The sequence below is a fragment of the Coregonus clupeaformis genome, chromosome 39 (assembly GCF_020615455.1).
Source record: "Coregonus clupeaformis isolate EN_2021a chromosome 39, ASM2061545v1, whole genome shotgun sequence".
Classification (NCBI taxonomy): Eukaryota; Metazoa; Chordata; class Actinopteri; order Salmoniformes; family Salmonidae; genus Coregonus; species Coregonus clupeaformis.
Genome location: NC_059230.1, coordinates 17,991,080 through 18,017,446, shown reverse-complemented (window position 1 = coordinate 18,017,446; position 26,367 = coordinate 17,991,080). Strand labels below are relative to the sequence as shown.

General features: G+C 43.6%; 2 protein-coding genes across 6 annotated transcripts in view; one reads left to right on the top strand and one right to left on the bottom strand.

Annotated features, from left to right (window-relative positions):
• The window catches only part of LOC121554659 (solute carrier family 2, facilitated glucose transporter member 4-like), a 36,332-nt gene extending 16,542 nt beyond the window's left edge, over positions 1 to 19,790 (top strand). Inside the window, exons 3-11 of the mRNA XM_041868322.2 lie at positions 9,682 to 9,842; positions 15,263 to 15,387; positions 15,582 to 15,697; positions 15,862 to 16,024; positions 16,231 to 16,418; positions 16,656 to 16,760; positions 17,737 to 17,838; positions 18,043 to 18,246; positions 18,464 to 19,790. Of these exons, the coding sequence (XP_041724256.1) occupies positions 9,682 to 9,842; positions 15,263 to 15,387; positions 15,582 to 15,697; positions 15,862 to 16,024; positions 16,231 to 16,418; positions 16,656 to 16,760; positions 17,737 to 17,838; positions 18,043 to 18,246; positions 18,464 to 18,679 (1,380 nt within the window). The 3' untranslated portion in view covers positions 18,680 to 19,790. The remainder of the gene's footprint in view (positions 1 to 9,681; positions 9,843 to 15,262; positions 15,388 to 15,581; positions 15,698 to 15,861; positions 16,025 to 16,230; positions 16,419 to 16,655; positions 16,761 to 17,736; positions 17,839 to 18,042; positions 18,247 to 18,463) is intronic.
• A 314-nt stretch (positions 19,791 to 20,104) lies between these two features.
• LOC121554660 (Y-box-binding protein 2-A) lies at positions 20,105 to 25,139 on the bottom strand. 5 transcript variants are annotated; one of them, XM_041868324.2, is made up of 10 exons: positions 24,850 to 25,139; positions 23,565 to 23,628; positions 23,343 to 23,376; positions 23,120 to 23,221; positions 22,578 to 22,832; positions 22,109 to 22,191; positions 21,699 to 21,906; positions 21,440 to 21,595; positions 21,183 to 21,251; positions 20,105 to 20,675 (listed from the first exon to the last, which is right to left on the bottom strand). In XM_041868324.2, exons 1-9 carry the CDS (start codon positions 24,926 to 24,928, stop codon positions 21,216 to 21,218), a joined length of 1,017 nt encoding a protein of 338 aa, XP_041724258.1. In that variant the 5' UTR covers positions 24,929 to 25,139; the 3' UTR covers positions 20,105 to 20,675; positions 21,183 to 21,215. The 5 variants fall into 5 exon arrangements, with proteins under 5 accessions (XP_041724258.1, XP_041724259.1, XP_041724257.1 ...); XM_041868325.2 differs by having other exon boundaries at positions 21,176 to 21,251; positions 23,132 to 23,221; XM_041868323.2 differs by having other exon boundaries at positions 21,176 to 21,251; positions 24,850 to 25,138.
• Between the last annotated feature and the right edge of the window lie 1,228 nt (positions 25,140 to 26,367).

Below are 26,367 nucleotides of genomic sequence, written 5' to 3'. Positions count from 1 at the left end.
GGCACCTAAAGGACTCTCAGACCATGAGAAACAAGATTCTTTGGTCTTATGAAACCAAGCTTGAACTCTTTGGCCTGAATGCCAAGCGTCACGTCTGGATGAAACCTGGCACCATCCCTACGGTGAAGCATGGTGGTGCTGTGGGGATGTTTTTCAGCGGCAGGGACTGGGAGACTAGTCAGGATCGAGGGAAAGATGAACGGAGCAAAGTACAGAGAGATCCTTGATGAAAACCTGCTCCAAAGCGCTCAGGACCTCAGACTAGGCTGAAGGTTCACCTTCCAACAGCACAATGACCCTAAGCACAAACCCAAGACAACGCAGGAGTGGCTTCGAGACAAGTCACTGAATGTCCTTGATTGGCCCAGCCAGAGCCCAGACTTGAACCCGATCGAACATCTCTGGAGAGACCTGAAAACAGCTGTGTAGCGACGCTCCCCATCCAACCTGACAGAGCTTGAGAGGAGCTGCAGAGAAGAATGGGAGAAACTCCCCAAATACAGGTGTGCCAAGCTTGTAGCGTCATACCCAAGAAGACTCGAGGCTGTAATCACTGCCTAAGGTGCTTCAACAAAGTACTGAGTAAAGGGTCTGAATACTTATGTAAATGTTATATTGGAGTTTCTACAAAACCTGTTTTTGCTTTGTCATTATGGGGTATTATGGTAGATTGATGAGGGAAAAAACTATTTAATCAGTTTTAGAATAAGGCTGTAACATAACAAAATGTGGAAAAAGTCAAGGGGTCTGAATACTTTCCAAATGCACTGTATAGCAAAACAGAGCGGCGCTGTTTTGCTCACTAGTTTCAGAATTGAGCAAGAAGCGAAGCAAGAGGGCCATAATCTGACCTGAATAAGCCCAATGCATTTCAATGTGCATAATATGCAGAACTAAGCTTGTTGCCTGCATTCCCGCGTTTGGGACAACGACTCGTATTGTTAGGGCGGAGACCTGAGCATCTCGTCATTATATACAGCTCTCTGGTTTCAGCCACTTGCGAATTACACTGAACAAAAATATAAACGCAACATGTAAAGTGTTGGTCCCATGTTTCATGAGCTGAAATAAAATATCCCAGAAATGTTCCATATGCACGAAAAGCATATTTTTCAAAAAATGTAGGCACAAATTTGTTTACATCCCTGTTAGTGAGCATTTCTCCTTTGCCAAGATAATACAGTGGCTTGCAAAATTATTCACCCCCCTTGGCATTTGTCCTATTTTGTTGCCTTACAACCTGGAATTTGGGGGGTTGTATCATTTGATGTACACAACATGCCTACCACTGAAGATGCAAAATATTTGTTCTTGTGAAACAAACAAGAAATAAGACAAAAAAACAGAAAACTTGAGCGTGCATGGATTTAATGGTGCACCTTGGGATGTTTCTGATATTTTTTTATAACCCAACCCTGATCTGTACTTCTCCACAACTTTCTCCCTGACCTGTTTGGAGAGCTCCTTGGTCTTCATGGTGCAGCTTGCTTGGTGGTGCCCCTTGCTTAGTGGTGTTGCAGACTCTGGGGCCTTTCAGAACAGGTGTATATATACTGAGATCATGTGACAGATCATGTGACACTTAGATTGCACACAGGTGGACTTTATTTAACTAATTATGTGGCTTATGAAGGTAATTGGTTGCACCAGATCTTATTTAGGGGCTTCATAGCAAAGGGGGTGAATACATATGCACACACCACTTTTCCGTTATTAATTTTTTAGAATTTTTTTAGACAAGTTATTTATTTATTTTCACTTCACCAATTTGGACTATTTTGTATGTGTCCATTGCATGAAATCCAAATAAAAATCCATTTAAATTACAGGTTGTAATGCAACAAAATAGGAAAAACGCCAAGGGGGATGAATACTTTTGCAAGGCACTGTACATCCTCCTGACAGGTGTGGCATATCAAGAAGCTGATTAAACAGCATGATCATTACACAGGTGCACTTTGTGCTGGGGACAATAAAAGGCCACTCTAAAATGTGCAGTTTTGTCACACAACACAATGCCACAGATCTCTCAAGTTTTGAGGGAGAATGCAATTGGCATGCTGACTGCAGGAATGTCCAACAGAGCTGTTGCCAGATAATTGAATGTTCATTTCTTTACCATAAGCTGCGTCCAACGTCGTTTTAGAGAATTTGGCAGTACGTCCAACCGGCCTCACAACTGCAGACCACGTGTAACCACGCCAGCCCAGGACCTCCACATCCGGCTTCTTCATCTGCGGGATCGTCTGAGACCAGCCACCCAGACAGCTGATGAAACTGTGGGGTTGTCCTCACCAGGGTCTTGACCTGACTGCAGTTTGGCGTCGTAACTGACTTCAGTGGGCAAATACTCACTTTCGATGGCCAGTGGCACGCTGGAGAAGTGAATTCCGGTTTCAACTGTACCGGGCAGATTGCAGACAGCGTGTATGGCATCCTGTGGGTGAGCGGTTTGCTACAACAGGAGGTCCCGTGAAAAAAAAACTCCCAGCCTATAGAAATCAATTGCCCATCCAACTGATTAATTAAAGTTATGTTAGGATATATCAGTTATCCTGTTAGTGCTTTTGTGCCAAATCCACTGTGTTGTTTCAGGTGCAACGTTGATGGTCATGTCAGTGTGTAGGAAGGAGATTCCAAGATGTGGGAAGTGTGCAGGAGGGCAAGGGACAGATGATTGTGTAGTTTTGGTGGATAAAGTTGTGTGTGTTAACTGTAGGGGTGACCATGTTGCTGGGGATCGGAAGTGTCCGGTGCGAGAGAGGCAGGTTGAAGTGGCCAGAGTCAGAGTAGTGCAGAAGGTGTCGTATGCGGAGGCAGTGAAGAAAGATGGGTCAAGGGTGAGGATCCTGAGAGGATTCCATTGAGTAGTAGTTTGTGCCAGCACAGAGGGATAGGGCAATGAGTGATTTATGCTTCAGTAAGGTTGGCTTCTTAGCCATTCATAGCAATGGTTATCAACTGTACCACAGAAATGGAATGTAAATCACAGAAAACAGATGTTGTGGCGGCAGCTGCAGATATGCATTTGGGTTTACGAGATTTTACTTCAGAAGAGTTACAGGGTGTGTTGAGGGATGGTGTCCCATCTTCCCACGCTGTTGGCATGGTGCAGGAGCAGATAGGGTCAAAGTAGTGGAATGGGGTAGTGGGTTTTTAATGAGTGTAGGTGGTGGTGTCTAGGGCTATATTTCACTTTCTTAGAGGAACAGGACTAATGAAGAGAATTTAATGTAGGTAGGCCGTGACTGGCCAAACACTCCAGTACAGTAGGTGGCGGTGTATGCACCTAATAATTGGATGCGATCCGCCAACCAAAGAAGAAGATTCGTTCTAGCGCCAGCCCTGGGCAGATAGCTTCTGTACATTTCGTAAATATTTGTATAATGAATACATTTTTATGACATTTTTTCCCTCCAAGCTTTTTAATTAATATAACTAATGTCATCAGAATCCACCACAGAGTTTCAAGACTGAAGCTTGCAAGTCATTTGTTTGTTTGGGTAGCTTGCTAATGTCAGCTGGCTAGCTGGCAATTGTTTTGATTCAAATGCCGGCCATGTATCCGAAGGTTGAGGATGGCGAGAAGCCTGAAAGCAAGACGGTTGAGGTGTGCGGTGATGAGGACTAAGTTACAAGGCTACTCTTGGATTATTCTGCGTTTAGATGGTACGAGGTAGACGGCAAACCGGATGTCATTGTTTTCAATGAGAGCACCACTGTAAATGGCCTTGAGCCTGGTGGTGAATGCCATCTGCCGTAGCGTAGTGTTGTTTTCTACCGGATGTTGATTTGTTAGTTTACTGACATCACCATAGCAACACATACTGTCGCGCTGGCTTGCTTTTGCGTCACCCTCTTTCTTGCTTTCTTGTCCCGCTATACCGACTGGTCCCTCGTCTAAACGCAGCATTATTGTTGAAATGTGGTGTGCTTTCTGGCGCCACGTGACTGCCGTAGCTTCACCCAAGTAGGTGCTTAATTTTGGTAGTAGTGAAGGACTAGCTAGCTAGCTACACCTACTACTGCAGGGATGTGCAACTGGCTTCCATTTTGAAGGGGATAAAGAAATGTATGAACTCAGTCAGGGTCTCAATTTATTGTTACGAGTTAGAATAGTAGAATACAAAAGGTGTAATTTCGATATTTGGGTGTGCATCTGCAGTTTTTCTCTTGTTATGTTAGTAACAAGAGAAAAACATTGATTTTGGTAGTCAGTCACTCAGATATCATATAAAAAAACTGCAAACATTTCCATCCACCCTATGTTAAAATGTCTACAATTGTAGGAAATTAACTGTAAAACAGCTAATTTCTCTCCACCCCATGGAAAAGTGAGTATAGAATTGCATGAAATTAGTTATAAAATTGCCAAATCTTCTCTCCGCCCCATGGCAAAATGTGTAGAATTGCAGCAAACTTGCTTTAAAACTACAGCATTTCCTCTACACCCCATGGAAAAATGTGTAGAATTGCACAACATTTTTCTAAAATATAAAAAATGTCTCTCCACTAATTCAGAGGGGTTGGGTTAAATGCAGAAGACACATTTCGGTTGAATGCATTTAGTTGTGCAACTGACTAGGAATCCCCTTTCACCGATAGTCAGTCAATTAGCCCATGTCAGCTAAAATGTTTAAGATTTCTAAGTTCGTCTAGCAGCTGAATATACAATTTTTTTGATTGATCATCCCCTTTGACCACCTCCCTCCCAATGGTCACTCAAGCCATGAACTTTCCAACCCTCTCATGACCTACCATCTCATGAATGAAGTTGTTGTTGATTTCTAAATTGCTTGTCTTTTTTGTGTTGCTTTAAAGCGCTTTGAGATTCTTTATGTAATGAATAGCACTATAAAAGTTGAATAAAGTATTATTATTATTATGACCTTTCCTAAAACAGGCTATTGTCTTTTTTTTTCAAAGGACCAGGTTTGTCCCTTTCACAATGAAGTACAGTCTATATGTTTTAGAAACAACACATTAATGTCAGTGCAAACAATTAAGGATTCAAACTAAATGAAATTGGGGGGATAGAAGAAATAAGACATGTAGGAATATAGAAGAGAGAGGGAGATCGAGAGACTGTGAGGATGTACTATTACAGAATAGGAGATGGATAAAGAGAGAGGGAGGAAGAAATAGATTGGAGGCAAGAGAGGGAAAGAGCAGAAGAGAGAGTGGCCAGGGGAGTAATGTCAACAGTATGAAAAAAATAAAAATAAATGTATGCACTCACTAACTGTAAGTCGCTCTGGATAAGAGCGTCTGCTAAATGACAAAAATGTACAAATGTAAACACGAGCCACACAGCTTTGCCAAATAATACCCCCCAACCTCACCCTTCACCTCGCCCTCCTCACCCATCCGCAAGCCTGCACAGTTCACACATCTATCTACCCCCATTCCTACACTTCATCCCCCCACATCTTATATATCCTTCACAGCCAAGGGTGAAATCGGAGGCAGAGGGGTTTAAGGCAGCGATTCTGGTGTCATGGGAAAGAGGGGCTATTTTGGGCTTTTTTTAGGGCGACACTCAAAAGGTTTGTTGAGGGTTCACGCTGTGACACAGACGGGTGGGTGGTGTCGCGTTCAGAGAGAAACACACCATAGAGCACGTACAGCCTCCCTGAACAATATATAGTTAGATGCTCTCGCTGCAATCTAGACAATCTCTTAGATTCACTATCGTAAAGCCCCCTTCTCATAAAAAAGTGTTAGTCGTGGTTGGGTGGTCATGGGGTTCTGATGTGGCAGTGGCATATATCAGAACATATATCGGCTGATTATTAATACATAAAATATAGCAGATCATATATCAGCTAACATACATCAAATATATTTGAACATATATCAGCTAGCATACATCAAATATATTGGAACATACATCAGCAATCATTCATCAAATATATTGGAACATACATCAGATAACATACATCAAATACATTGGAACATATGTCAGCTATCATACATAAAATATATTGGAACATACCCAGCTAACACATTTGGTTTCTTGGAAGTTGTGAGAACGTATGTTTTTGGTTTCACATTGGTTGTTTCCTGACCGGTTAAACTGAATGTTTTTTTAAACGTTCTGAGAACAGAAGTGAAAATGTATCCTGTTCTGGGAACATTTATTTTTAGGTAACAGGGAGGTTCTGAGAATGTTTTACTCTGGTTCCTTGAAAGTTTTCCTATGAGGTTTTATTAACGATCTGAGAACGAAATTCTAGGTTATTTGGAGTAAAAAAAAAAAAAATCATTGAATGTTTCAATAAGACTTTTAATAACACTGCTAGCTTATTTTGGGTTAGCTTTTTTGAACTCCAAGCACAGATAGGACACATGGAAATGTATTTCCTTAGGCATTAATCATGCAAACACATTTCTTTTTTATTGTGGCACAGTATAAGTGCAATTTGAACCTATAATCCAATTTGTAAGTCACTCTGGATAAGAGCGTCTGCTAAATGACTTAAATGTAAATGTAAATGTAATCTAATGTTGTCTATCCATGGAATTAGTCCACTGAGCCACCAGGATGGTAGTCTGAGTACCAGTGTCTTTAGCTAACATTCCACTCCTTGTCATTGCCAAAGAGACTGGCCTTTTGGCAATCTAAAATGTTCAATATATGCTGGATTTACGCCGGACTTGCTCATTGGTTGTTGGAAATACAATTTTCCATTACAACATGTGGAGCCTGGAAAATAGAATTAGAATTTATAAGAAAGTCAAAAACAAACATTTGGCTGTTAGCTAGGCAAGTTGTATTTTGAGGCCTAAAATCAAAACTAAGAAATGTTGTGGTTGGAATTGCAGTATGTATTTACTTTGAGAATTTAGACTTGAGCTAGCAACAAACAAAAAATGGTTGCTTAGCAACCAGATACCAACGTGTTCTGTGGAGAAAAAAAGTGATAGAGTTTCAATATTTGCATAATCGTTGTGATTGGAGGATAGATGTGAGGGAGATCGAATCAGGATCAAATCCTCTGTTCTCCTTGATCTCATTAATGATAGAATGTTCATATTTGAAGATAGCAGAAAGGCCAGTCTCTTTGGCTCATGACATGGAGTACAGTAAGTGGATTAGCTAAAGAGACTGGTACCCATGCTACCACGATGGGGCTAGCATGCCATGTTTTTTAGGCATTAAAAACTGTTCATTTTAGTATATTAAAACAGAGACCATTTCAAAGGAAACAAGCACTCATTAAGATCAGGGGTGGCCAATTATTGAGCATGGCCAACACACCTGAACACACTTAACAAGATGGAGGATAGAGAGAGTTTTGTTGATGCTGAGAATGGAATGTATGTTTTTAAATACCATTCTTAGAGCGTTCTCTGAACGTTACTAAAGTGTTCTTGTGGTTTTTATTGTCTTAACGTTCTCAGAACAATTTGAGAACATGACTTTAAATAGAAACATGAGGAAACCTGTAGGAAACGTTATGCTGAAGTACTAACATTTCCACAGAAAATTTTTGTTTCTTAACATTCTTGGAACAATTTGACAACATTCCCAATATCAAACCAGTTGGAGAAAGTTCCTAGAACGTTACCAAAATTGAAATGAAATGTAACCATGTTTGAACTTTTAATCAAATGTTCTGTTGAAGTAATGAAATATCAATAAAATAATGTTTTTTAAATGTGCTGAGAATGTTCCAAAGGCAAGCAATTATCCTGCACCATTCCCAGAAAATTGTGGGATGGTTGTTTGCAAAATAACCATAGGACAACCACACTCTCACCAATCTCTAAGAAACATATGGTTCTCAGAACGTTATGTGCTAGCTGGGTACTGTATATCAGCTATTATACATAACATATATAGGTACATATATCAACAGCATATGATATCAAATGTAGAATCAGTTTCATGCTGCATATATTGCATTTTGGGTAGACAGCAGTATCATTCAACTCCTCATCTGACAAGTTAACAAATCTATACTGAACAAAAATATAAACGCAACATGCAACCATTTCAAAGATTTTGCTGAGTTACAGTTCAATGAGGAAATCTGTAAATTGAAATAAATCCATTAGGCCCTAATCTAAGGATTTCACATGACTGGGAATACAAATATGCATCTGTTGGTCAAAGATACATTAGAAATAATGGTCCTCACAATGCGCCTCAGGATCTCATCACAGTATTTCTGTGCATTCAAATTGCCATTGATAAAAATGCAATTGTGTTCGTTGTCCATAGCTTATGCCTGCCTGCCTGCCTATACCATAACCCCACCACCACCATGGGGCACTCTGTTCACAACATTGACATCAGCACACAACGCAATACACATGGTCTGCAGTTGTGAGGCCGGTTCGAAGTACTGCGGCTTATGGTAGAGAAATGAACAATCAATTCTCTGGCAACAGCTCTGGTGGCTATTCCTGCAGTCAGCATCTATTACACGCTCCCTCAAAACTTGAGACATCTGTGGCATTGTGTTGTGTGAAAAAACGGCACATTTTAGAGTGGCCTTTACTGTCCCCAGCACAAGGTGCACCTGTGTAATGATCATGCTGTTTAATAATTAATTAATTAATATGCCATTTAGCAGACGCTTTTATCCAAAGCGACTTACAGTCATGCGTGCATACATTTAATCAGCGTCTTGATATGCCACACCTGTCAGGTGGATGGATTATCTTGGCAATGGAGAAATGCTCACTAACAGGGATGTAAACAAATTTGTGCGTTTTGAGAGAAATAAGCTTTTTGTGCGTATGGAACATTTCTGGGATCTTTTACTTCAGCTCATGAAACATGGGACCAACACTTTACATGTTGCGTTTATATTTTTGTTCAGTGTATATTCAGGCAGATACTTAGGAATCTGATAGTATCTGTATTTAGATACAGACAGGGAGTGAGTCAGACAGAGGAACAGACTTGGAGTCAGTCAGGTGAGTTGTGTTACGAGAGGGGCCTTACAACCGATGTGCCCCTGCTGGTATGTACTCTCTGGTCATGAGTCTTGGTCCCTTGACCCTCTTTACACATGAGCCAAAACCTTGAACCCTGTGCCATCTATTAACCATGTGAAACCTTCAGGCCCAAAATAACCTCTTGACTCAACTGTGCTACTCTGTGAAAGTCAATCCATTGAAAGACAATCCATTGAAAGACAATCTATTTGAGTTAAATTCTAGGTAAGGGATTAATGATTGGGAAGTTAGCCATTTTTATAGACCATATTGGCAAGAAGCACAGAGTTTTGAGTGGTGGTTATACCCGGCCTTCACAGAACAGTTTGTCATAGTATTCACACAAAGCACATCTCTCTCTGTTCCATTGCCAAAGCATTTATCTCAAGGAAGTAACACTTTTGTATACACTTATCTAGATTCAGTATATGTGGCCCATGCCATGCGGGAATCAAACCAAGAACTCTGGTGTTGGAAGGATGCACAACACTCCAACTAGCTGAACCAATTTGAACAAAGCTCATAAAGCAATTTTGTCTTGACATTGTTGTCTTCCTGGCCTGGTCCCAGATCTGTTTGTGCTGTCTTACCAACTCCTATGATCACTGTCATGCTGGGACAGCACAAACAGATCTGGGAGCAGGCTACAGTCTTCCTGCTATAACTAAGGAAAAATCTCTCATCATTGTCTTGTCATGGTCTCATATCATCTCTCTTCTCCTGCCTTTCCAGATCATTGAGGCGGACTACAATGCTACATGGGTGCACCGGTATGGAGAGCCCATTCCCACCGGTACACTCACTACACTGTGGTCCCTGTCGGTAGCCATCTTCTCTATAGGAGGCATGATCTCTTCCTTCTGTGTGGGCGTCATCTCAGAGTGGCTGGGCAGGTAGGGGAGATGATACGCTCACACATGCGAGAGCGGACGCACAGACACGCATATGTATGCATGCACACACTAGGGTGACCACATTTAAAACACCCAAATGTGGGACAACAGGATGATTTTGCGGGACATTCGCTGGACAGTGTAGCCTACATGAATAAAAACATTTGGTAGCATTTGCATATGCATTTAGATCTTCTTTAATTACTGTTTCGTGAGCAAATCAGAGCAGATGGTCTTAACTACATAGCCTTCCTGTATTTTGTTTCAGTCAAAGCACATTCTGCCAAGCGGTGCGCGCTGTTGAGTTAATTAATTCAGCTTTTATCTAACTTTACTAAACAAGCACCATTGTGAGAAGTGGCGGAGCAATGCTCCGGTGTGCTCTGGCAGCACTACACCCACAGATATAAATATTTGCTACACCCCTGCAGTCCGCAGCACCGAACAAGCAATTGAAGAATAGCCAACTATTTTCCCTTGCACAAAATTTGGTGATGCAGAAACAAGAGACATTTTACATTTTAGTCATTTAGCAGACGCTCTTATCCAGAGCGACTTACAGTTAGTGAGTGCATGCACTTTTTTTCATACTGGCCCCCCGTGGGAATCGAACCCACAACACTGGCGTTGCAAGCGCCATGCTCTACCAACTGAGATACACAGGACCCACATGTGTGGCTGTTTTATGAAAATCTGGGAATATTTGGTAATGGAAAACCTTTTTGTTTGGACTCAGGGAATGTAAAACAGTTAGGCTGAGATTGAATAAAGTAACAACAAATATGTTAAATGAGCAACTAATGGGCATGAAGAGCCTCACACGTTTGACGAAATTACCTTATATCTTTCAGTCTAATATGGCTATTTACTTACTTCTGTAGGTCTTCATCAGAAGCACGCCTTTTGTAAGTAGTTAGGAGGCCTAACTGTCCTCTCGAAGTTTAGCCAGAATTTTGTCCGAAAGGATTTGAGAAATATTGGTTGACGATAGGCCTATATGACGTTGGCCTACGTCTCGTTTTGCGCTGCGCAGAATATCAGATCTCAACAACGATTGGAGAAGTGTTTAACATCACCATTAAGCTTAGGCTACCACATCCTTATGATATATAGGCCTATCTTTTCATAAGCGCAACGTGACTACAAGAGACAGGTTGGAATGTTTGATTTAAATACGGGACAAATCAACCATTTTTTTTTCTAAATTGGTGGTGTTTGAATTTGTTGATGAAATGCGGGACATGATTGTTTGGTTGCGGGACAAAGGGTCAAAATGCGGGACTGTCCCGCACAATCCGGGACATGTGGTCACCCTAGCACACACACAGTATATACATAAGCATAGATGTAGGCATGCATATCGGTTAGTGCAATCCGGAATCCTTGGGACATCCATACCATAAACCCTAACCCCTACCCTAACCCTTACCTTAACCGTTTTAAATGTCAACTTCAATGGGGTGACGTCAGAGTTGGGACATCCCGCATTGACTACAGCTCAGCGTTCAACACCATAGTGCCCACGAAGCTCATCACTAAGCTAAGGACCCTGGGACTAAACACCTCCCTCTGCAATTGGATCCTGGATTCCTGACGGGCCGACCCCAGGTGGTAAGGATAGGCAACAACACATCTGCCACGCTGATCCTCAACACTGGGGCCCCTCAGGGGTGCGTGGTTAGTCCCCTCCTGTACTCCCTGTTCACCCACGACTGCGTGGCCAAACACGACTCCAACACCATCATTAAGTTTGCTCACGACAATCATTAAGTTTGCTCACGACACAACAGTGGTAGGCCTGATCACCGACAACGATGAGTCTATAGGGAGGAGGTCAGAGACCTGGCAGTGTGGTGCCAGGACAACAACCTCTCCCTCAATGTGAGCAAGACAAAGGAGCTGATCGTGGATTACAGGAAAAGGCGGGCTGAACAGGCCCCCGTTAACATAGACGGGGCTGTAGTGGAGCAGGTCGAGAGTTTCAAGTTCCTTGGTGTCCACATCACCAACAATCTATCATGGTCCAAACACACCAAGACAGTCGTGAAGAGGGCACAACAACACATTTTCTCCACAGGAGACTGAAAAGATTTGGCATGGGTCCCCAGATCCTCAAAAAGTTCTACAGCTGCACCATCGAGAGCATCCTGACCGGTTGCATCACCGCCTGGTATGGCAACTGCTCGGCATCTGACCGTAAGGCGCTACAGAGGGTAGTGCGTACGGCCCAGTACATCACTGGGGCCAAGCTTCCTGCCATCCAGGACCTATATACTAGGTGGTGTCAGAGGAAGGCCCAAAAAATTGTCAAAGACTCCAGTCACCCAAGTCATAGACTGTTCTCTCTGCTACCGCACGGCAAGCGGTACCGGAGCGCCAAGTCTAGGACCAAAAGGCTCCTTAACAGCTTCTGAATCCTACACCTGGTTGAGTTTGTGTCGGAGGTGTGTCTGTCTGTGTTGCTGTGACATGATGACCTTGCAGTGTTGAGTACCCATATAGGGTGTGTTTAGTCAACATAAAAGCAAAACGTGTACAGTTGAAGTCGGAAGTTTACATACACTTAGGTTGGAGTCATTAAAACTCCCTTTTCAACCACTCCACAAATGTCTTGTTAACAAACTATAGTTTTGGCAAGTCGGTTAGGACATCTACTTTGTGCATGACACAAGTCATTTTTCCAACAATTGTTTACAGACAGATTATTTCACTTATATTTCACTGTATCACAATTCCAGTGGGTCAGAAGTTTACATACACTAACTTGACTGTGCCTTTAAACAGCTTGGGAAATTCCAGAAAATGATGTCATGGCTTTAGAAGCTTCTGATAGGCTAATTGACATCATTTGAGTCAATTGGAGGTGTACCTGTGGATGTATTTCAAGGCCTACCTTCAAACACAGTGCCTCTTTGCTTGACATCATGTGAAGATCAAAATAAATCAGCCAAGACATCAGAAAAAAAAATGGTAGACCTCCAGAAGTCTGGTTCATCCTTGGGAGCAATTTCCAAACGCCTGAAGGTACCACGTTCATCTGTACAAACAATAGTACGCAAGTATAAACACCATGGGACCACGCAGCCGTCATACCGCTCAGGAAGGAGACACATTCTGTCTCCTAGAGAAGAACGTACTTTGGTGCGAAAAGTGCAAATCAATCCCAGAACAACAGCACAGGACCTTGTGAAGATGCTGGAGGAAACAGGTACAAAAGAATCTATATCCACAGTAAAACGAGTCCTATATCGACATAACCTGAAAGGCCGCTCAGCAAGGAAGAAGCCACTGCTCCAAAACCGCAATAAAAAAGCCAGACTACGGTTTGCAACTGCACATGGGGACAAAGATCTTACTTTTTGGAGAAATGTCCTCTGGTCTGATGAAACAAAAATAGAACTGTTTGGCCATAATGACCATTGTTATGTTTGGAGGGTTTGGAGGAAAAAGGGGGTTGCTTGCAAGCCGAAGAACACCATCCCAACCGTGAAGCACGGGGGTGGCAGCATCATGCTGTGTGGGTGCTTTGCTGCAGGAGGGACTGGTGCACTTCACAAAATAGATGACATCATGAGGAAGGAAAATTATGTGGATATATTGAAGCAACATCTCAAGAAATCAGTCAGGAAGTTAAAGCTTGGTTGCAAATGGGTCTTCCAAATGGACAATGACCCCAAGCATACTTCCAAAATGGCTTAAGGACAACAAAGTCAAAGTATTGGAGTGGCCATCACAAAGCCCTGACCTCAATCCTATAGAAAATGTGTGGGCAGAACTGAAAAAGCGTGTGCGAGCAAGGAGGCCTACAAACCTGACTCAGTTACACCAGCTCTGTCCGGAGGAATGGGCCAAAATTCACCCAACTTATTGTGAGAATCTTGTGGAAGGCTACCCGAAACGTTTGACCCAAGTTAAACAATTTAAAGGAAATGCTACCAAATACTAATTGAGTGTATGTCAACTTCTGACCCACTGGGAATGTGATGAAAGAAATAGAAGCTGAAATAAATCATTCTCTCTACTATTATTCTGACATTTCACAGTCTTAAAATAAAGTGGTGATCCTAACTGACCTAAGACAGGGAATTTTTACTAGGATTAAATATCAGGAATTGTGAAAAACTGAGTTTAAATGTATTTGGCTAAGGTGTATGTAAACTTCCGACTTCAACTGTACATGTACAAATTACCTCGACTAACCTGTACCCCTGCACATTGACTCGGTACCGGTAACCCCTGTATATAGCCTCGTTATTGTTATTTTATTGTGTTACTTTTTATTATTTTTTACCTTAGTTTATTTAGTAAATATTTTCTTAACTCTTTCTTGAACTGGTTGGTTAAGGGCTCGTAATGTAAGCATTTCACGGTAAGGTCTACACCTGTTGTATTCGGAGAATGTGACAAATAAAATGTGATTTGATTTGATCCCAAGGATACAGTTTAAACTTTTCCCATGCATATCTCATGCTTACTTGCTGGGCTAGTTTGGACACACTTAGACCTACACACAATGACATACCCACAAAATGCATGCTTGTTAGCACTGCAACACATACACATGTTATGTACATTCCCATGTTCACATGATAGATGGATGTTCTCATTTACAGACACTCAGTACAAATCCACCTGCATCTATATACATAGCCATATGAATATTCAATGTTGGCACTTTTACCTTTACCCTCATAACCTTAACCCTTCAAAACTTGAACCTGAAATTCCATCTCAGATGATGCTATTAAAAGCATGGTGGGCCATAAAACATCATTCTGAATGGTTGATACCTAATTCACAGACCCGGACCGATATACTGTATAATCAGGGTATCCCTCTCCTCTTCCAGATCCAACATGGTTCCCTATAGATGGTGTCAGTCAGTTAGATCCAACATGGGTCCCTATAGGTAGTGTCTGTCAGTTAGATCCAACATGGTTCCCTATAGATAGTGTCAGTCAGTTAAATCCAACATGGTTCACTATCGTGTTCGTGAGAGTCTCATATTAGTTTGTATGCAAAACCCTTCGTGAGATGACCGATTTTCGGGATGTCTCATCATAGTTTGACAGCCACTTTCCACCACAGACGTGGAAGATCGACATGGGCAGATGATGGGGATTGAGACGCAGTCCATGCAAAAAAATCAGATATCTCTAGTTTAAATTGACGGATTTTTTATTATGTTACTTAGATTGACGCACGGGTGACTTTTAAGGATTAAAAATAGCTGTTCCTTTTGTAACCAAAACATTTTCCTTATGACACGTTGTAACAGTGTCTGTTTTGTGGTGTAAGTCTGCCATCTAGAGGACACATAGTGGAACTGTCAAAAGCCTATTACCACAATTATAAAGGGTTTCTGTAAACTATGACTACTAATAATATTAAAACGTATTTATTCCTTTGTACTCTGTCAGGAGGAAAGCCATGCTCATAAACAACTTGTTTGCCTTCATCGGAGGAGGTTTGATGGGCATGGCCAAGATCAGCCAGTCCTTTGAGATGATGATCCTGGGACGCTTCTTCATAGGTGCATTCTGTGGTGAGCACTCATCCTGTAGATTTAAATGGTACTTTTCAGTGGTGTAGTAGATAGCCTATATTATTTTCTATGAATAGTACTGAAATTCCAATAACCGGTGAAATAGTTAATAGAAATCACTATCGCTGCTCATTTATGTTTCCAGACCTTGGCATACCAGTTTCTGAACCTTAGCCTAATTTTCTTTCCCTCAGGGTTGGCATCGGGGCTAGTGCCCATGTATGTGGGTGAGATAGCCCCTACCAGTCTGCGAGGGGCATTGGGCACGCTCCACCAGTTGGCTATTGTTACAGGGATTCTCATAGCACAGGTACAGAGCTGAGCTTGCACAATGTATTTAACAACATGACAGAGAATCTTGAACCTGCATTCAAGTTTTCTCTCTCATTCACTCTCTCCTATCTTCATCTCGCTATTCTCTTCTCTTCTCTTTCCTTTCTCCCTTTCCCCCTTTCTTTCCCCCCTCATCCCTAGGTCCTGGGCCTGGAGTCTTTGCTGGGCAGCGAGGAGTTGTGGCCAGTGCTGGTGGGTGTGACCATTCTGCCCACTGTCCTACAGATGGTGCTGCTGCCCTTCTGCCCTGAGAGCCCCCGCTTTCTCTACATCATCCGCTGCCAGGAGCACCACGCCAAGAGCGGTGAGGATCACGTCACGACCTGCCACGTCCCAACACTTTCTAGTGGCCTCCTTTCCTCCCTTATCTCCTTTCCTTGCCTCTTTTTCTTCATGATTGATTGGAGAGGACTACAAGTAGATCAGGGGCAGGGTTTGAATTACAAACACACACTGAAACCGATCTGAAGTTCTCCACTCAGCGTGATTCTCATTCCCACTCTTTGCCAGGCTTGAGGAGGCTGACCGGGAGGCAGGAGGTGGGGGATATGCTGGCGGAGATGAAGGAGGAGAAGAGGAGGATGGACATGGAGAGGAAGGTGTCCATCGCAGAGCTCTTCCGCTCCCCCATGTACCGGCAGCCCATCATCATCGCCATCCTACTGCAGCTCTCACAACAGCTCTCTGGGGTCAACGCTGTGAGTACTAGAGGGTGGGGAGGGGAGTGCAGTAGGTGTGTGTGTATCACCTGATGATGAGTATTTTCAAATACATTCTATATCTGGAGTCCTTAGATTTCATCAAACAATGACAGAATGACAAAGAAATACAATTACATTGGGATCATATTACAATAAGGATTGGCATTAGTCACATCTGTATTGCTTCAAGCTTGACCCCATTCCATGACCAACCGTCCTCTATCTCCTCTCCAGATCTTCTACTACTCCACCAGTATCTTCCAGAAGGCAGGGGTCCAGAGCCCCGTCTACGCCACTATAGGAGCCGGCGTGGTCAACTGTGCCTTCACCGTGGTCTCGGTACACAAGCAGGCCTTGTTTCTAGGCACCTCCATTACTGTTAACTCTACACCTTTATCACTGAACAAACAAGATAACGTAGTGGGTCGACCCAACCTTAATCTTGTTGCCACACACTTCGCCCACATGCGCAGAGTCTGGTGGACCAACGTTTCAAACTTGGCCTTCCTGAGCCAATACAGAAAGAACGGGAGAAACTCCCAACTTAATCTACCAATTAATCATCTACCAGAACACCTTCACCCTAACCCTTCCCTGTACGTGTCTTATGCACCTCTATTCAATCTGTATCGCGGAAGTTCACCGTTACAACGTCATTGAAATTTAAAGGCAATGTTCCCACGTTAGCGGAGACTGCATTCACGGTAAACGCTGCATATGTCGTCTCAATCGGAAATTACCTTCAAATGTATATTGCACAATCTGTAACGCTTCAGATTGAATAGAGCCTTTAGTCTTTCTGCCTTCATCCAAAAAGGCAAGATTTGTTTTTTTAATGTTATTGATTGTATTGGCTGGGTTGAGGGTTGAGCTTTGATTTTAAAATGAAAAGACCTCTTTAAGTTATCAGCTTCACTTTTGTGTTTGCATTCTGTAGAGAAAGCTCCCACTTACAATAGTCTTTATCTATGACCAAACCAGACTGGAGAATGCCTTAGGCCAGTGGTTCGTAAACCTGTCCTCGGGGACCCCCAGACATTTCACAATTTTGTTGTAGCCCTGAACTAGCTCACCTTATTGACCTATTCAAGGGCTGGATGATTAGTTAACAAATTGAATCAGGTGTGCAAGCTCTGGAATAGATAAAAAACATGGAATGGCTGGGGGACCCCGGGGAGAGGTTTGAGACAAACGGCAGTTGGAAAAAATCAGTCAGAATCATCTGCAAAGTTTTGTCTCAATTAGAAATGAGTGAGCATGATCCAGGCCTGATGTTACTGATCTGTTTGTCACCCTGCTCTCGTCCAATCAACAGCTGTTCCTGGTGGAGAGGACGGGCCGCCGGACGCTACACATGCTGGGGCTGTCCGGAATGTGTGGCTGTGCCATTGTCATGACGATAGCTCTGGCCTTATTGGTCAGTCCCATATGAATACCAATGAACTCATTAGCCCATTCACATATGATCATAACTTCGACCTTGGTTGACTGGAATCATGTACCCATAGAAATAAAATACTAGAAGGGGCGCCCCATTCAAGTCAATGAGGCCAAAATGGGTGGAATGGCTATTTCTATTCATGTACCTCTGGCTGAACCATCACCGCCTTTCCGTTGGCAGGACAGCGTTCCCTGGATGAGCTACATCAGCATGCTGGCCATCTTTGGCTTCGTTGCCTTCTTCGAGGTGGGCCCTGGCCCCATCCCCTGGTTCTTTGTGGCTGAGCTCTTCTCCCAGGGCCCCAGGCCCGCTGCGATGGCTGTGGCCGGATTCTCCAACTGGACAGCCAACTTCATTATCGGCTTTGGCTTCCAGTATCTCGCTGTAAGTGGTCACTTTGTGGTTTTGGTTCTTTTTTTTACCAGGAACCTTCATTTGGGACTTTAGTATTGGTTTTAATGATAGGTAAAGCTGACCTACTCTGGATTGGATGGTGTCTGACAGACATGGACTGATGAGTAAATATCTTCTCAATGATACACTAATGAATATACGCCTCCCTTTCTCTCCCCCTCTATCTCTCCTTCCTCCCGCTCCACAGGAGCTTTGTGGGCCGTATGTCTTCCTCATCTTCGCCGCGCTCCTTCTCTTCTTCCTCATCTTCACCTTCTTCCGGGTGCCGGAGACACGGGGCAAGACGTTTGACCAGATCTCCGCCTCCTTCAGCCAGCACCCGCCCGCCATGATGGACCTGGACATGGAGCTGAGCAAGCCGAGCACAGAGCTGGACTACCTGGGGGGGGGGAGCCTTGACTAAGGGGGTCCCATGGGGGAACTGGGGAGGGCAGGCTGAGGAGGCCAGACAAACTCTTGGGTAGGCAGGGATGCTCGGAGGAGAGCTACAAATGGGTACTGGGGTTGTGTCTAGGCATATCGAGGAAGGAGAGTGGGGGTGTGGGTCAAGGGATAGGGAGGTGGAATGGATTTGGAACCGGGCCCGTAGTTGGTGCAATGGCTGCAGTTGGGAAATGGAGCTTGAGGGAGAGATGTTGGCAGGAACAGGGGTTGCTCGAGGAAAAGGTTGTGCAACATTACAAAGCATTGCACCAATTGAACATACCCCAGAAAGGGTGGAGGGTGAGTGAGGTGGGAGATTTTTATTACCAGAGCATATAGAGGGGATGATCAGGAACAAGAATAAGGTTTCTGAACTTTGAGAGGCATTAACCCCCCCACCCCGGGTGTACTTATGCTGATGGGGTGGCGATTTGCTTCAGTGAGAATGCGCACAGTTGTTCTATGGAGAGAAAGAGACTTGGAGGTATTCCTGCACTTTATACAAAAATGTCAGCGGTTTTCAGAGATGGATAGAAGCTGGTTACAATAGGAAAACAGCCAGTGTAAAAACCCATGTACATTTTTACAGTGAGCAAAGCTATGGTGTGTGGCATTGAGTGAAGTACGGGTTAACCAGTCCACCGCTAGCAACCCACTTCCCCTTTGGAAGTGTCCCTAAATTTAATTTCACAAGATGGTGGACAGCTTTAACATGACTCATTGCACAGCCTACAGTGATGTTACTTTTAACGAGAGCAAATCATGTATTTAGACTTAATGTATATAGTGTGCTGGTTTGATTGAAAAAAACTAAATGTGACAAGGGTCTACAAATACTCAAACTTTACCCACGCCAATAGGAGTAGGTCTGTTTTTTTTTTTTATATGGGGTAGTGAGCAATATTAGTTGATATGGCAACAGGCCTTGGTTTGATTGCTACTGCATCAGGAATCTGTCCCTGAACTACTACGCATGTATGCAGTTTGCTGTCCATTCTGTACTGGTTGTCTTTGAAGATTTGTATTGAACAATTGTACAAAGAGGATCTGTAATTTATATAGTGTGAATACTGATGAAGTATTCTGCCGTGGTTTGTGTGACAAATGTCCTCATTTCAAACATGAGCATGTTGATGCCCCAACATTTCAGCGAATCATTTTAGTTACCATCCCCAGAAATTGGTCAAATTGCATACAAATAAGCTATATCAAATATACTGCAATTTAATGTTATAGATTATATCAAATGTGTCTGAGGCACCAGTTTCAGATTCTGCTGGAGTTTGAATTGAAGAAATTCAATTACTTATACTATGGTTTTTTCCCACTAAAATAGGATTCAAGTCAGACATATTTTACATTTCAAGGAGTGTGTATCATGGACATTAAAGACATGACTGCATTGTGGTTTCTGCAAACATTTTTAATCAACATTTTAGATACTGAAATTGCACATAATCCCCTCCAAAAGAAAAGCGCATACAAAAATAAGTATAACAAAAATGCTTTTTTTAAACCAGCCCCCGGCCTTGATTTTCCAAATAGGGTGTGGGCTGCAGCATGTTTTAGAAACTAGGGGGGTGGCAAGGTTCTCATCGCAACTCCTGAACCACTACCCTCACACACATGCTTCGTTTTCCCCTCATTATCGAACTTAAATAGCGGCTGGGTCCTCTACTGCTCGTGCCCATTCTCAGTCAAAGTAAACTAGCTGGGGAATTATGGAATAACTGGGCATCCAAGCAGGTTTTTATACTTTTTTTCTCTAGTAGGTGTATTTTCACATTTCTGAATAGACACGCAACTCCCTCCCATCCTACCCCCCCCCCATATGCAGTGTCTAGCTAGACAAGACAAGTCGGGAGTGGGGGAAGGGGGTCGGGTAAGGTGGGTTGCGGGGGGAGGGGGGGGTGTAGAGCACACAGTGGTGGGTGTGGTGAGATGGGCTCGGTCCCCCAGCTAACCCTCTCTAGGACCTAAAGAGAGAGCGACAGGGGGAGAGAGACAGACGGGCAGGTGAAAAGAGACAGGGGGAAAGACCGACAGAGAGGACAAGGAGGAGAAACAAGACATTAACACTTAAAATAATAGAACAATTCATGCCAAGACTTAAAACTTCCAACCTGACAACAGGCAGTGGGTCCCACAGGGTTTGAGCCTTCAATTGGCAACCAAATTATGCCTGCAATATAGGTGGGCTTTCATTGAACGCCAGAATGTCCCAAAATTAGTCATTAGGAAAAGCATCTTTAACACCAGGTTATCCACTGGGACCACAGGTGCTGACCATCCTTCAGAAGACTGTTTTCCTCTGAAAACCCATACGTTGAAAAAGTAACTAAGCGGTCACATACTAGTGACATCAGCTACGAGATGCCGACGTCGCAATTTTGTAGTAGTAATGCAAGAAGCACAACCCTCCACCCTCCTCCACCCCACCCCTCAAAGGCTGCGCCAGTTTATAGTGAGGTCCCACCTCTTGCCTGGGGTCACGTTATACGGTCCCATCATGGGTGTCATTCTGTGGCCACGGGAACTGTTGTGGCAGGTGCCTGAAAAATTAAGATTTTTTTTTTTTTTTACTTAGTTGGAACATAACTAAGAGTCAATATTAAAATATTTCCTACATACAGGAATACCTACAGTAAGACTACAGTAAAACGGTCGCCAAGTTAAGACCAGTTACAACAGTTAGTAAAAGCAAGAGGGAGTATTGAAGAGACTTTGGGGTGCCTCTTACCTCTGGTGATTTGGGAGCGGTTTTGGGGGACATTTTTGGTGAGCCTTTAGGAGAGGCCTTGGGGGAGGCCTTGAGGTCAGCTGGCTTGGAGGTCTGAGGGGGCGTGCTAGGCTCCGAGGCTGGCTTATCTGGCTTGTCGGGCTTCTCTACCCCATCCTAAGATATGAACAGAGGGGAAACTCAGCAATGTAATATTGTCATTGTATTATTTTGTACAGGGGCAAAAGCGACATTACATAGGAAGCACTGAGCTGCTCACTTTAGAGACAGAGTTAGACTCGGAGTTCCTCTGCCTGCGGCGGCTGAACTGTCGGCTGGGCTTCTGGCCGTCTTCGTTGGCCTGCTCCCCGTTTGTCTGCTGGCCCTCCTGGGCCTCCTTCACCACCTCCTGCCCGTCTGCTGCCTGGCCCTCTGAGGGGGCAGCACCCGCCTGAATCTCCCCGGGAGGTGGTCGAGGACGGAATGGCCTGAGAAGGTTAGATGGCATGGGACAAATACACTGCAAGTGAAATTTACAGCCAAATAGGCCAAATCTATTCCATCATGAACTGTTGGAATACTAGCCTATGGGCTAAAAAGTAATCCACAAACTGCTAAAATCTGTTGACATGTGAACATCCCAAAATACATAAAAGCATACACATAAAAATGCCATGTCATGAGTCTCACCTGCGGTACTGGGGCCTAAACCTGCGCGGTGGAGGCCTCTGCTGGTCACCTTCTGCTCCTCCCTCCTGTTCCCCTGCCTCGCCCTGGGGAGAGACGTACAACACTTCATGAGGGAAAATGGATTACACAACTGATATGCACAGGTGGAGGTCCAATTTCCTCCATTTGCAGACATTTAGGAACGGAAAAGTCTAAAACGGGACCCTTGGGACGTCCCAACTGACTTCGCCCCATTGAAGTTTAAATTTTAAAAAGGTTAAGGTAAGAATTATGGGGAGGGTAAGGGTAGGGTGGGGACATCCACTTAGGAACTGGACAGGAGGAAGCAATTTCCTGGAAGTAGTGGCAGTAAATTCCATTCACCATATTACTTTCAGTTGGTCTATTTTTCCTCTTCAAATAAAGTCGACATGGAGGGGAAGGGACTTTAAACTGTGGGGATGCAGCTTTTTATCCATCTACTTCTCACCTCTTGCCCTTCCTGTCTGGGTCGGCGGGGCCTGCGCCGTCGCGGTGCAGGCCGTTCTCCATCGTGCTCCCTTCCTCCCTCTGAGGTGGGGCCTGAGGTGCCGTCGCCCTTCTCGTCACCTGGCCTGGGGCTGCGAGGGGACAAGCGGCGGCGGAAGCGGCGTTTGTTGGGCGCGTAGCGACTGCCTTTGACGGGAACGCCGCCGGGCCCTGTCACGTTGGCTGCCTCCGAGCCCTGAGAGAGGGAGAGAGAGAGCTTGTAGGAGAGATATTTAAAACAATGAACAATGATGTGCAATTCAAACAGTTTGAGTGACATTCAAATTAAAGAGATAGTTCACTACAAAAATATAATATTTCCCATTAATTTTAAATGTATCCAAACGCCTAAAGCAGCAGCTACACAATTTATGGCATGAAACTGAAATTGGGGTAGGACTAAGTCAAAAGCACAAAGAGGTATTTCAAAGTTTGATTTTGGGCTGTACTATCCATTAGGCTTGTTAATAATAGAGGGTGAAATGTAAAAAAGATCGTCCTTACAGGTTTGCCTACCTTGGCGGCCTCGACCACGTCAAACTCTACCACCTCCCCATCCCCAACACTGCGAAGGAACTTCCTGGGGTTGTTCTTCTTGATGGCAGTCTAAACAGATGGATTGGATGATGTGATACAGGGTTGTATTCACTAGGCACCAAACAGAAGAAAACATACTGTGCACTAATGAATGCAACCCAGTGGTATGACTTAATCTTGCTGGGTTTACCTGATGAACAAAGACATCCTCTTTGGTGTCATTTCTGAGAAGAAAACAATGATAAATTATGACAAATCCAAAATGATCAAACCATATCCATGTTAATGTGTCAGATACCTGTACTACTGAGCACATGTATTGTGTCAAATTAAATGCCCATGAGTGTACTGTTTAATTTCACATCGGTCAGCCACATTACACAAAACCACATTCTAGCACATAACAGGGTACCTGTTGATAAAGCCATATCCATTGCGCACGTTGAACCATTTCACGGTGCCTTGGACTGCGGTGGCTGCAACAAGAGTTTGATAAATACTGTACCACAAACATCAAACTCAAATCCTCAAGTCAAAAGAAAGAATCAATTAATGTGAAGCTGCGTTTGAGGTCTTGAAAGGGAACGTCTATTATATTCCCTAGTACATTTCTCCCTTATCTCAACTTTTATCCACCAAAACGGTTCAAGCTAGGCTACAGGATATGCTGTGATTGTGCCAATCATTAACAATACTTGACTAGAAACGTACTATGTCAAGAGGGACAAGTTGTGCTTCCTGTGAATAGTTGTGTCGTTACCGTTTTAACATTGTGGAGTGTTCATGAATAACTGCATACATTAACATACCTAGTATCTTTGTTGATGTACCCAAAATCAAAGGCAATTGGCACCTCAATTGGAATGTTCAACAGAAACTTAACAAATAATTTGCACCAATGCTCACTGAACATTTAATGAAAGCCCAGTTAACGTGGCAATCAATAATTGACAAGTGATCATTTTGATCTAAAGGACTGTCTCAAGGGGAAATCAGACGTCAATCTTTGATCAAGATGACGTACACCTGTGAACAAACTCCCTCCCCCTTTGAACACGTGACATCTGATGAGGTGAAATTAGGGTCATATTGTGACACCATTAGCCTACATTCAACCACGTTCATACTCAACAACTCAAAATGTCGGTTTGAATAATTAAAGCTGATGAAAACCGTGTGCGTCTAAACAGGCCGGCACATTACCAACCGCACAAACCCAGGTGGGGTCAGTTGCGCAAACGTATGTCCTACTTTGTCTCCAAATGAAAATATATGCGCTTGTTGAACCATATATTTGTATCAGCATTGATGTCAGTCTTATAATGGAGCAGGTATTTAATAAAATGATATTCATCCAAGTCCGTGCGTAAAACATGAGGCATGTGGAACTCGAAACGAAACTCCAAAAACTGCTTAGGATCAGCACAATTTGACCTGGGTGTACAATGTGCACTACTGCCATAGATTAACATCCAAGAGCTACAAAACCAACGAGTCACTGAAACATACGCACTTTCCAACTACCCAATCTGTAGCCCTACTGACATAGTTTAAGTATTGATTTGAGGCACATCCAGGTTTCTGCCTTTAGTGCGTGGCCATGACGCAAGGGTAAATCCACAAACTTATAACACACAAGTTCTTAAAACTTTTGTCAAGCAAGATATTTTTGCCACTAGTAATTATACTTTTCCTACCTATAATTTTTCTATCTGGCTGTGGCTGTTCTTCCACCGGAGCCGACGGTGGGGCGCTCTGCGCTTCTGCGTCGGTCATACTCTCACGGATACACGTTCACAATAATGTCCCCCTCTCCAAACTTTGCTCTGGCCGCCACCGCAAACTTTTTATCCCGGCAACCTACCGGGCTCTACGACGTTAACCGCGCCCTCATTGGTTTCATAGTAGCCAATCCAGGAGCCTCATTAGCTCAGCACGGAAGGAATTTGGAAGGGCGTAGGCCACAAAAAAGACAGGTTTAAAATTAAAGCAGGTAGAGCAGGACAGGTGATAGCGCGCAGAGCGGAGCACCCAGATTGTAATGAGACTAGACCGGTGATAACCTGAATGAGGTGTTACGCATGCAGCCTCTCGTGACTGTGTGGACCAGAGGGCATAGCCTATATGATTAATAAATTATTCTGAAATAGTCAATAGCCTAAGAAACATGCCATTGTCAAAAGTGTAATTCAGGTGTGTTGGTCTATCATAATGGGTTACTAGGTCTACCAGGTGTTACCCTCTCCTGTGAGTAAATGGCTTAGATTTGTTTAAATGCAACTATAATGTACAAAGTCGGCTAGCCTAATGCCTACTTGGTCAGTCAATAAGGCTAAATAGCCCCCATATCCTGCTTGTCTCGTCTGTTGCTACATTACCTACTACAGGCCCACTCCCCTGTGTGCACCTGTCTCTCTGTTGCGGTATTTCAGCTCGTGCCGCCATCAGTGATAAATTAGACACATGGTTGGTCCTGCACCAAATCCATCAGCACAAACACCCCAGCTGACACGTTGATAAAAAGGCCCCGGCCCCCGTCCTCAGTCTTTCCTCCGACCCATGCCCTGACTCGCATGCCTCCCAGTCTCCCAACCCTCCCCATCCCTCCATTTTATCTCAGCTCCCATCTGGCCCTCCACACATAGGTCATCTGATTCATGTTTCACTGGGCTAAATTTAAACCAACGGCTCCGCGAACTGCCAATCACTGGGCACTGACTTTGACTGCCTGCCACCATGTCAATACCACCATGGGGGCAATACCACCATGGGTAGCCTATTACAAAGAGAGATAAAATACTTTTGCCAATAATGAGACGCTGTTATTAGGCCTACATCAGCAACATGTGTTGAGCATTAAAACCAGAACCCCCTAAAAGCACAATCCACTTTAAAAAATGTTTTTTTTTTTTATTCTTACGCCTAATATTCCCTTGAAAGTGAAATATGGTGAAGGATAAGGGTTCAATTTCTATTGATGCTTCGGTCATTATATCCGAGTGTCCTTACGTGCTGCGTAAAAGCGCCCATATTCTTAATCCCAAAATAACGGTCCTTAGAATGAATGAGAGGGGCCCCATGCATAGTGAATGAGAGGTTCCATTCGATGTCTCACAATGTTCCGGTGATTGCGCCCCCCTCCCTGTTCTAGAATCGGTGACCACGCCTGCGCACTGACCACAATTTTGCCTAGGTTCATTTCATGGGTATTTGGA